The 12,654-nt window shown below is 28.1% G+C and overlaps 1 protein-coding gene across 1 annotated transcript; it reads left to right on the top strand.

The window, feature by feature from the left end:
• The first annotated feature begins 2,105 nt into the window (after positions 1-2,105).
• On the top strand, positions 2,106-12,608 carry LOC135930852 (glucose-6-phosphate exchanger SLC37A2-like). The gene is made up of 9 exons (XM_065467645.1): positions 2,106-2,217; positions 2,493-2,670; positions 3,775-4,517; positions 5,867-6,172; positions 7,032-7,188; positions 8,267-8,532; positions 9,030-9,164; positions 9,711-9,848; positions 11,785-12,608. The coding sequence occupies exons 1-9, from the start codon at positions 2,106-2,108 to the stop codon at positions 11,949-11,951; spliced, it is 2,202 nt and encodes a 733-aa protein (XP_065323717.1). The 3' UTR covers positions 11,952-12,608.
• Positions 12,609-12,654: the final 46 nt, after the last annotated feature.

Below are 12,654 nucleotides of genomic sequence, written 5' to 3'. Positions count from 1 at the left end.
AAATATTCCTGACCCCCAAGGCTTATTACTTGAATCGAGTTAGCCGCTAAGTGTGCTATATTTAAAATTTCTTTATCATATAAGCTTCTCAATATTGTGATTGGTTATTTATTAATATCAGGGTTTCAAACCCGGCAAAATTTTTGTTGGGTTCGGTTTAAGGAATAAAAAAAATAGGTGAGTTCGGTTCAGGGAAATATTTTTGATTTCGGGTTCAGCTCGGGTTTAAAAATTTTTGAACTGATAAAAAAAAATTCTATATTATTTATAGATAAAATATATTTAAAAATGCAATCAATCATTTATCAATTTAAAAAATTTTATTTAGACTTATTTCTTTAAAGTGACAATATCCAATATAATGATTTTTACTTTGATTTGTTCGCTTTTATTTTCCTCTAATTAATAATCTGAGAATTAGCTAAAAATTAAAAATAAATGGCCTAAATGAATTTAATTTTATAAAATTTATTAACATTCCAAACGAAATCTTTGAGAATAAATTAAAAAAATTTAGACGTGAATTAAATAGTTAAAATTTATTAACACTTCACTTAAATGGAAATTTGAAAATATTATAAAATCTCAATTAAATTATTAATGATATTATTTATAATTATACAAATATCTTAATATATGATTTTAAACAATACACTGCCCGGTTGAACCCGGGTTCAAATAAAACTCCCAGGTTCGGTTCTGGGTTTTGGAAATTTTACAAACAGGGTTCGGTTCGGGTTCAGATTTTTTTTCAAAAACCCGGGTTTTCTTTGGGTTCGGTTCGAATACCTTATTAATATGATTATTGTTATCAAAAGTTTCTCACTAAAAAAATCAATAAATATAATTGAATTCAGAATTTAAAATTCTGTATTGGTGTCACCAATCCAGTTATCTTAATTTTTTTAGAAAGATACGAATATAAAGTGAGAGTGTTCGAGTATCAGCCACCTGAATACTCGAATTGGATTAAAATATGGATCGGTCAATGCTAGCTGTAGCTTCAATTCTTTTTTCCATAATACATATAAAGTTGAAATGGACTTTTAAGTTACAGCTGTGTCCTATTATTTATAATTATAATCTTCTTCAAGAACCGTTATACCATGCTGTCCTAAAATCATATGTATTTAGGTGAATTACTAGGTGTTAACACCAAATTTTTATATATTGCTTGTTATATACATTTTTGGTAATATATATTATTATAAAAATTTATTTTTAGAATTTCCTAAAAATATGTAAATTGCAAAATATATTTTCAAATTTCAAACTTTATTAGTATTATTTTCATCCCTATATACTTTAACCCAATGATATTTTGATTATATTACTTAATTTCATTATTAACAAATTTTAGATATAAAATTGTTAAATTTTAAAAAAAATATTATTATTATTGAGGTATTTGATCAACGTACAAGCTACAAAATGGCGCTACAGCTGATTTCAATGTGTGGACTTTTTTTATGCTTAATCGCCAATCTATAGTTATATATATCATTGCTTTAACTGAAACAGTAGTTTTATGTAAGCAATCAGGCGGTGAGCTACTAAACCAATTATGGAATTTAAATGTACTAATTAACACTAAATAATAAACATGGATGTTGGTACTATAGTTATTATTTTGGTGTGCCGTAATTTTATTGTGATTTATTTTTTTATTTCGTTAATAATTTTTTTTAATTTAACTAATTGAAGCACTAACCTCTACTAGCCAAGCACTAAAGAATGATATATGATTATTAGTGCTTCCAAAGGGTTGCTGGCCAGACCTAATGCCTTTTATTTAGCATATAACTGTTTTTATATTAGGCGATTAATCGATTAATAAAGAAATTTAAATATATAAATCAAGCACTAAATATTGGCTAAACCAAAATGTTTGTCGTAACTCTTTTTGTTTTAGTAAGCCACCTATTTGCTTAATTAATAACTTTTTTATTTTAATTGACGCTACTAAATGCCACTTATTATAAATTCAACAAAATTAGGCACATTGCTCGAGTCTGTAGAAAAGAAATAGTGAATTTTAGTAATAATACAATAAATGAATATAATCCAGAATTTTGGGTGGATATCAAAATAAACATGATATCAAAATGGAATTTGATACTGGAGCTAGGGCAAGCACGATAAACGAAATAGATTGGAAAAATAAGCTTAATAGTCCTGGATTAATAAATTACATGCTAAAACTTAAAAGCTATACAGGTACTAATATACCACTATTAGGTCAGACTATAGTAAAAGTATAATATAGAGGGCGAAAATTAGAACTACCTCTCATTATTACAAAAAGATATGCACAAAATCTAATATTTGGATTGGAAGGGATGAACAAATAAATAACATTAATATACAAAATGAATTTCCTCGATTATTTACCAAAGAATTGGGATGCTTGAAAGATTTTAAGGCATAAATATTTTAAAAAAATGAGAAACCAAATTTCTGTAAATCACGTTCCCTAACATAATAATTGAAAGAAAAAGTTAAAGAGAATTTAGACAGATTGTTAAAAATAGGAATAAAAAACAATAATCAATCACTCTATGCATCACCTATACTTGTACAAAAGAAAGATAAAACATTACGAATTTGCTGGGATTTTAAAAGAACAATAAATCAAAATATTAATAATTCATACCATAACCAAGAATCCATGTTTTATTTGCCAGTTTGGAAAAAGGAGAGGAATTTTTAATATTGAATATCTCAGATGCCCAGGGTCCAAATGATAGGATTTTTATTCGATACAACCCTCCTCAAATGACTATACTTACCCCCCCCCCCCTCAAAAATTTACCGCCTTTAGCGGAGATATTCCTATATCATTAATTACAACTTTTTTATTATAATGGTACTCCCTTCGTAAATTTTAAAAGAATAACTTAAATAATTAATGCTCTACTATCAACTATCAAAATATCATGAATGTAAAAGAGTTATTTTTAGAACTTGAATTCAATTAAAAACTTCCTAATTAACAATGAATGCAATATTATAGTGTACTGATTGGCAAGAATATGAGTTTACTGAGAGAATGCCTACCCACTTTTAAATTATACATTTAACAGAAATAGTTTCTTATTTGGGAGATGTATAGCATTATAATTGTATTAATATACGTCTATAATAAAAGTATTAATAATTTATATAGCAATACGTTTGCCTTATTTCATCTAAAATTTTATCCTACCAAATTTAATATGTATGCTTAGTCTAGGGAAATTTATTTTTGAAGAAAAACTCGTACACATTTAGAGACAAAGTTTGAATATAGTTGATTTTTAAAATCAAACTAAAATTAATTATTTTAATGAATCATTTTCTCTCTTTTATCATATATAAAAATTTAGAAGCTAGTAAGCAATAGAAAGATATCATTTATTCAGAAATTATTTGGGGATTACACCAAAAAATAAATACAATTATTTATAAGACAAGGATTAAGTTAAAAAGGTCTAATTTAAAACTTACATTATAAATTTAGTTTCAGGAAGCCTGTTTTTTATACCTTTCTCTTTATAAACAAAAATAATGTTTTTTATTAATCTACTTTATAAGCTATAACTTTCCATATGACGATCATACATTCATAAAATATTTTATAAATTTATAGACACATCGACATATCTTTAAAAATTGGGGACCATATTAAGTAAATTCATAATGAAATAAATGTTAAATATTTTAGAAGCTTACAAAATATAATGGATAAAATTTATTGCTTAAATTTATTACCTATTTATTACTTTATATTTTAAGGCATTTCCCACTTGGAACCTCTTGGATTCTAAGACTTTTATGTAAATCAACTAAAACTCATTATTCTTCAAACATTAATTTGCATGATGGGGTTTTAGAGGGCTCAATTAAATACAATGCAAACTCTCACAAAAATGCTCATAAACGTTCATTATCAGCTGATGACAATAAAAATGAAGAAGAATCATACAATAATGTTAAATATGAGCGTAAATCCTCTCCTACAAGTAATATCACTATTCCTCAGAGCAATGATGTCATAGTTCATAAATATTGCCCAATATTTATACTTTGCCTTACTTTCTTTATATACACTGCCTTCCATGCATCCCGCCGACCTATAAGTGTAGTAAAATCAGCTTTGCATCATCCTGCCAATTGTTCAAATTATATAAATATTGTTACACCATCTCATCCAACCAAATTTCACTTAAGGAGTCCTTATTATTTTGATACTCACGATATATATTTACCTCCAAATAATTCTCTAAGTTCTCATTGTGATGATTGGGCCCCATTTGATGGTCCAAATTACAACGAGATGTTTGGTGCACTTGACATGGCCTACCTGTTCAGTTATGCCTTGGCTATGTTTGTATCAGGTCATTTAGCTGAACATTTACCATTGCGGCATTTTTTAGTATGTGGTATGATTGGTAGTGGGGCTCTTACAGCTCTATTTGGAGCTGGTTATTTTTTGAACATTCATTCAGCTGCTTACTACTTTGTTGTACAAGTAATTGGTGAGTATTACTACATATAATGTATATCATAAATTAAAAGTTTGCAATTAGATTAAGCTCTTTATTAATTTTTTTTAGAAATTAGAGCCAGTTTCTGAAAAGCAGCATATATCAAAAAATATATTAAAACATATTCAGTTAGGGTTGGCATTTTCAGGCTATTTTTGCAGACTTCTATTCATAGCTTATTTTATATTGGATTATCTAAATCTTCTATAAAAAGAAAACTTCAAAAATAATTCTTTATTTTTTTTAAATTAGATCATAATAAAATGAAGTAAGTTGGTTTTGGATATAGGATAAATTATTTATTCATGATCACTAAAATTATAAAAGAAATAAAACTAATGTCTAATTTAAGGAAAAAACCAGGGGGTGGGGCATCACAAATTTGCTAGTTCTCATAAATATCATTTGAAGCTTAAAAATTTCTCGCATGCACACCCCCATATGACCCAAAATTCTATACAATATATTACTATAAAGAAAAATTTATAGTAAAGGTTAATAACTTTTTAAAATAATGAATAATTCAAAATTTTTTGGGGAAAAAAATTTATAATAAGAAAATTAAGTGAAGATCCAAAATTATTTTTATAAAAATATTATATATCCAAAGGCTTACAATAATTGAGCCTAAAAACCTCTAATATAATATATGGTAAAAAACTCCATCTAATAGTGTCCTCCTCCTTATAGGAAACTGGATATGCCATATCTATAGCTTAATCATCTTAATATCAAATAAAAAAAAATTAAATTAGCATTAATAAATTTTCTTTTTTTTAAAAAAAGAAAAATTTCACATTTATTATTCAATAAAGAATGAAAACAATAGATTTCTTTAAAAAATAAAAATATAATGATTCAAATTAATTTTGCTCTTAAATCTTAATAGATAATAATTTTAAGCTATATGGTTTATTATAACCAACAACCAATTCTTTCTGAAGGCTGTTATTTATTTTTTGACACTTTACATTAAAAGATAAACAAAAAAAACATATTCCTTTTTTTAAAAATAACGTCATTCTTATTCTTATGATATGCCTTATTTTCCTAATTACCTAATGTAAATCACGTCTTTTCTATGATCAAATAATTGGCCAAGTCGATAAAATGGAACACCTTTTTTTTTATGAAGTGATCTAATAAATCCTATAATAACATTTTAAAAAACTCACTTTTCATTGTATTATATCACTTCTAAATTCCTTCCTGTTCACCCCCCCCCCTTATTTTTCGGGATTTAATGGTTACCCTTATTTGGCATTTATATATATATATTCAAGATGAATTATAATTAGCATTCATTCATTCTTATGCATTATATATATATTTTTTTAAAGGTGGCGCTTTTCAATCCTCGGGATGGCCCTGTGTTGTTACCTGCATGGGTTCTTGGTTCGGAAAACGTAAAAAGGGCTTGATATTTGGTATTTGGAACTCGCACACCTCGGTGGGAAATATAATAGGTGGCCTTATAGCTGCTCTTTGGGTTAACGGACCTTGGGGTTGGTCTTTCGTGGTTCCAGGCCTGATCCTAATATTCATGGCCTTACCGGTAGCCCTATTTCTGGTGCCGTCGCCGGAAGAGTTCGAAGAGTGCTACGCCGGGTTAGCTCTCACTGCCGGAAGAAAAAAGACCAAAAGAGGTGAGAATTATTTTGGTATGCATTTTTTTGGGAGGGGATATTGTGAGTTAGGCCTTATTTATAGTAAACGCCTATACGTTCCAGCGGCTTATTTAACGCAGCGTTATTTACAAATCAAGATAATAAAAACGTTATGATGTTAACGCTATGATAAAATTAAAAACATATTGCGACGTACATTTCAAACATTATTAACTGTGATTTCTAAAGCCTTAAATAGGCAACGCTTAAATATACGTTTACTATAAATATCACTTTAGGGATTATTATAATCTAAGACTGAATTCACAATGGATCAGATGCCCCGCGTTTTGGTAGCTTTATCGGGTTTATAAAATCTTTTAATACTAGATCTATCATCCTACCTGGATTTATCTACCGTATAAAAGATTTTATGAACTCGATCAGCTGTTAATACGTGACTTATGAATATATATATTGTAATGAGTATAATAATTACGAGAGAGATTACGAAGAAATGTGTAATAATTATGATAATGAACTTATGGCGAACGAAATTATTATTATTTTTTATAACTTGAATAATAGATGTTTAAAATCGAAATTTGAATTTTAGAATAAAATGACCGATCTTAATACTCTATTCGAGATTTAAGTACGACTTAAAATTTAATATCGATTGCGGAAGATATCTTTTTATGTAAAATAGTGAAATATTGATACTTATCTTTTCAGAAAAGGCCATTTGCAGGAGAATAGTTATTCTTTATTAGTTACAATTTTTATTAATAATTATTCATATGTTCCTTTGGGAGGGGGGGGGGAGCTAAACCCCAAGTTTTTACATAATGCTTTGTCTTCGTCGAGTTTAGCTTTTTTTAAAATTTATAAAAAAAAGACGCCGAATCACTGATCACCGATCATAAGCAGAAGAAATCTGATTCCCTCGAAAGGGGCCTACCGTCTACCTCCTCATTCGAAAATAGTTGCAGTCAAAATTACTACGACTCCAAACTCGTCGATGAAAGATCTCATCTGTTGTCTGCCAATTCTCAGTTAAAATATTTAATTTTATTTTTCTCTCTCATAATTTTTTTTAAAAATATCAAATTTATTGAAGTAGTGTCGAAAAACGGGATCAGATTTAAAAGCGGAAACCGTAAGTAGAAGCGGAAATACACATCTTCCTTCTAAAAAAACTCTGAGCTCGGTAATTTTGTAGTCTGCCTCGAATGGAGTCACTTTATCGTCAACTGCTTTGTAGAGGAATAATAATAATAAAACGGGAAGGGGAAGAAAATAATATATCGAGAAAGAGGAGGAAAGGAAAGGAAAGAGAACGTGATTATCATAACGTTTGTTTTTGGAATTCCAGTTCATTTAAATAATTAGCATAATTTATTCTTTAAAATATTTGCATTTTGTTTCGCTAAGAGGGGGAGGGGGTATAAATCTCACCTCTCGAAAGCTAGCGCGAAAAGCGAACAAATTTTAAAACGGAAATTTAATTAAGCGAGTTTTGTGAAGTATGGAGAAGGAAGAAAGGAAAGAAGGAATGGAAGAAAGAAAGAAAATTTTATACGGAATTACGGCAAGCTTTCCGATATTCATAATAGCTTAATAAATTAAGGTCAACAAAAAAATTTTGCTGATTGTACCAGCTAAAAAAAATGGTTAATGTAAGGTGTTACCTATCAAATTTGTATTTTGTTTATTTTTCATTTGGATATAATATATATTTGAAAATCGTGATTTTTAGAATGCTTCTGTGGCCTAGTCGGCTAGAGCGTCGTTTACCAATTCGATGGTCATGGTTCGAATCCCGGCAATGATCATGTTTTTTTTTCTTAATCTAACTTGGTGGTTCCGTCCTTTGGGGGATGATATATAGGTGGCCGGACTCGACCACGTGATTCCGCTATAAAAAATTAAATAATATGGGTCTTATTATATTTTAATTAATTTTGATCGGTATTTAGCAAATTTGGTTATTTAGAAAATTGCTATACGTTGACTTGGTAGTAAGCATCATTAACCAAAAAAAATCGAGATTCATTTACTTACATTTCTTATAATTGAATTCTTTTTTAACTCATCATGAATATTCATTTATTTTATTTACACAAAATATAGATCGGACGATATCGTTCCTTTACTTGGCTCTTCGCCCCCTCCTTTAAAATCCACCCGAAAAAAACCCATCGGTATACGCAAGGCCTTGAGAGTACCCGGCGTTCTTGAATTTTCGTTGTGTCTATTTTTCGCCAAAGCCGTAAGTTACACGTTCTTGTTCTGGCTTCCGAACTATATAAGCGCCTCATCGTCTCTCGACCCCGGAAAAGCGGCCATTTTAGCTTCCATCTTTGATTTCGGCGGTATTTTAGGTGGGATAGTGGCGGGTAAACGCGAATTTTTCGATAATTTAGATTATTATTGTTCTACGATCAAAAAGAAGATTATTGTCGTGATGATTCTTTATTTTTATAAATTTTTAAAAAATATTAACGTGAAAGAAGAACGAATGAAAGAGATTTAAATAGCTTTTAAATTAATATTTTGCAATTTTCACTTATTCTTTAACGAGAATAGAACAAACGTAGCCGCCTCGTAAATTTACGGTATTTCTTTCCTTTGACGTTATCTGAGATTCTTATTTTTTTTGATCCTTTTTTTGAACATTTCCGTGAATCCACGTGGATCTAATGATTATTAAAAGAATAATTGTTCTACCTATGCAAATTTTTAGCAATAAGAAAAAGTTAAATGCAAATATTGTTATCAAAAAATGTGTGATTACTATTTATCAGTTATTATCTTTAGAATACTAAGTCCTGCTAACGCGCTATGCACGTGACATATTTTAAATTAGTATATAAAATGTTTTTGATTTTAAAAGGGTATATATCAGATCGGACCGAGGCGAGTGCTACAGTGTGCGCATTTATGTTGGCTCTATCCTGCCCCCTCATATACTACTACCACGCCTATGGACACGTTAATTACGCTACCAATATATGCCTCTTGTTCATAAGTTTTTAATATATATATATATAAAACTGTAGAAAAGATCAAAATTCTTTATATATTTTTTTTTCCCTCGTGAAGAAAGAAAGAAAGACAGAAAGAATTTTAGGACTTCTACATTATTATGTGATTTTAATATTATGGAATTTCTTTTTAAAACAAATTTAAAATAATTAATTTTGTTAATTATATTAATTATGATATTTTTGAAATAATAATATTTCAATGAATACCTTGTTACCAAATTGTCAAAAATTTTAAAGATAATGATTTAGAGATGTTGTAATAATTGATCTTATATAAAGATTAATTAAAAATTGGATTATTATTAAAAGTGAAAAATTAGATATTATTTTAGGAACGCGTTCCGAAACGTGGAATGGAACGTGAGCATGGCATATTTTTTTTCAATAGAATATATCAGGGGAAAATAAGCCCTTTTCCGGGCCTCTGGTTGTAAGCTTAAATTCCCTAACTATGACCTTTATTTCGATTTGGATAATTATCTCTTTTTTCACCAATCAATCCTTTTTTTTACCTTTAAAAATATAAGCTGGTCATTTCGTTAACGGACCATACGCTCTTATAACGACTGCGGTCTCGGCAGAACTCGGAAACAAAATTGGGCATAGTCAGCACGCCAAGGCGCTCGCCACCATTACGGCTATAATCGACGGTTCGGGCTCCTTAGGTTATTATTTATTCTTTTTAAAATTAAAAAAAATATTATTAGTTTATACTTCATTTCGCGAGGGTCCTTTTTTCGGGGTGAATATCATTAGCGTAAATTTAAAATGGAATATGACATCCCATTACAAAATTAGGGTCACACCCTTCTAGCCCATCATCACTTCGCTCATCTGGCCCCATACCTCACATAAATTTATCTCGAAATAGGTGCTTTCACCAGAAGCTTTGACTAAAAAAAGGTTTTCTAGTCCAAATATTTTTTAAAAAGTGTCACCGGTTCTAATTCCTAAAATTGTGAAAAGTTAATTCCGGTTCTTAAATTTGGCGCGGTTCCAGGTTTTAGTTTCCATTTCCAAATTCTGGTTTTCACATGAATGTGTTCTTTGAAAAGGTGGGCTGCCATTTTGTATACAATTACGGATAGCGCAGCCTCCCATTTTTATATATGTTAGACACGTGACATATTTACGATGCTAATGATCTAGGCATCATTAAAAAAAACGCCATTTTTTTGCACAATGATTCGTCTTGTATAATATAGCATATAAATGAAAGAAAGAAAAAGTAATAACAAAAAAAGAAAGTTCTACACTTTCGAAATAGTGAATTGGAACCGTTCATCTCATTCCAGTCTTTTTATTTTTTTTAGGATACAATAATTCTAATATTATTTAAATATAAACGCAATTAAATAAAATCTAAACTTCGATCATTATTTAAAAACAAGTAGTAGATATCTTAAAAAGTTATAATAAATATATATAATATTAAAAATGAATGTAATTTTTAGTTTTTATTTGAAATTTTTTTTTATGAATACTCCATACTAGAATAAAAAGAACTTTGCAAAATTAAAAAAAATCAGTGATTTGTAGCATATAATTATAGCAAAATATTTTTTATAATTTGAATTCATTATTTTTTTCTAGTTTTTTTTTAAACCTATTTTTTCATGTTCATCTTATTATTCTATAATATCCATTAATAATGCTTTTCACTTCTGTATCCATTAAAACTTTTTAAATATTGAGGAAATTCCTTAGAGAAATATTTAATTTAAACATTTTTTTTCTCCATTTTTATTAGAGTAATTAAATTATTTTAAAGATATAAGGTAAATTTCCCTATTAAATATATCGTCGCCTGGAGAATTAGATAATTACATCTACACTTTTTGTAATTTTGGCAGGAGAAACAATTTAAAAAAAATAAGTTTTTTTTATTATTGTTTTCTATAGGATATTTAACGTTATATTGGCTATGATATAACTTATTTTATATTTATTTCGAATTTTTTTCATTTAATAGAAAAGTATAATAATTTAAAAAAAAAACGATTTATCTTAAAATAAAAGTAGTTTTTAACAAAAAGTGGATATAGAATAATCTAATTCTCAGGCGATAGTTTATATAATTAAACAAATCGATCTTTTTTAAGTCTAAGAGCGGACGCATCCTTGGTACACATTATGAAGGACGCGAGGATTTTCAAGGAAAGACTCTTCCCATTCACTACTATCGAGAGTTTTAAACTTTTTTTTATAAGAGTAATAGCTTTATATAAATTTCATTTATTATGGTAAAGTTATTAAAATTGATCTTCGATTTTTAGATTTAAAGAGTTAAGTCATACTATATTATATTAACCAGTGTTCGAAATGCTCTTCAAAATAAAAAAAACTTCAAAGATTTTTACTGAAGATTTTTGGTCAAAATTTTACCTATAAAATCCCAAATATTTTGTGATTTTTACGCATAAGAATGTTACTTACATGATTGAAATCACAAATTTTTGGCAAAAAAATTTCTTTAAAAATTCTTCAAACTCTAATATTAACAACCTATTATCATACTATTTCTTTTTAAAATTGTCAGGTGATTAATTACATTTTACGATGATTTATTTTAATCATTACAATACTCATAAAAATAAAAAGGTGCCGCCATAGGTCCACTTATAGCGGGTCTAGTCGCTACTAAAGGTTGGTGGAACGTTTTCGCGATGTTGATCATTTCCGACATTTTTGCTATTCTCTTCCTCATCCGTCTTTCTTACCGCGAAATTAAATTGGTTTATCAAATCAAAAAGGAGCGAATCATTTGAATAACAAATTTCTTTTTTTTTTATTCGAGGCATTATTATTATATAAAATATTTACATGATTATATTTATAAAATTACTTAATTTTTAAGCACACTTTATTTTAAAATGTATAACAAACATTGTACATCCCAAAAATACGTCGTAAAAAATCTTTAAATGACAGTCATCTCTAATATAACTTAGGAAATAACGGGGTTAATATATCAAATTTTAATATATACTCTATTCTATTCTATATAATTATAATGTTATATACACTTTACCCGTTTTCTGTAAGATATAATATTTTTTGTCACCTGACATATATTAGGTAATTTTGTGTTTGTGAATATTTTTACTATGTTAATGACAAATGACACGCATGTGACTAATTTTTTTTTAATTTTTACCTTAATATAGATAATTTATTCGATTAATTATAAAAAAAAATATATCATATAGTTTTTAAAAAACAAAATATTAAATATAAATTCAACACTCCTTTTTTTATGGGGGATTTGTTATTTTGTGATTTTAATTTTTTATGTATTATAACCATTCATCCCAATCTATTTGACTCAGTATCGAGCATATTTATCGGCCGATATGGGGGGCTCGTGATAATTATTACTTCGATTACTTAATAAAAGAAAATGTTGCTTGTTGCTTGCCATATTATTTATTGTGCGTTTATCTATTTTTAAAGTATATAAGTTTAGCTATA

This window comes from Gordionus sp. m RMFG-2023, chromosome 1 (assembly GCF_954871325.1).
Source record: "Gordionus sp. m RMFG-2023 chromosome 1, tfGorSpeb1-WG-v2, whole genome shotgun sequence".
NCBI classification, from domain to species: domain Eukaryota; kingdom Metazoa; phylum Nematomorpha; class Gordioida; order Chordodea; family Parachordodidae; genus Gordionus; species Gordionus sp. m RMFG-2023.
This window is presented reverse-complemented; position numbering and strand designations above follow the sequence as displayed.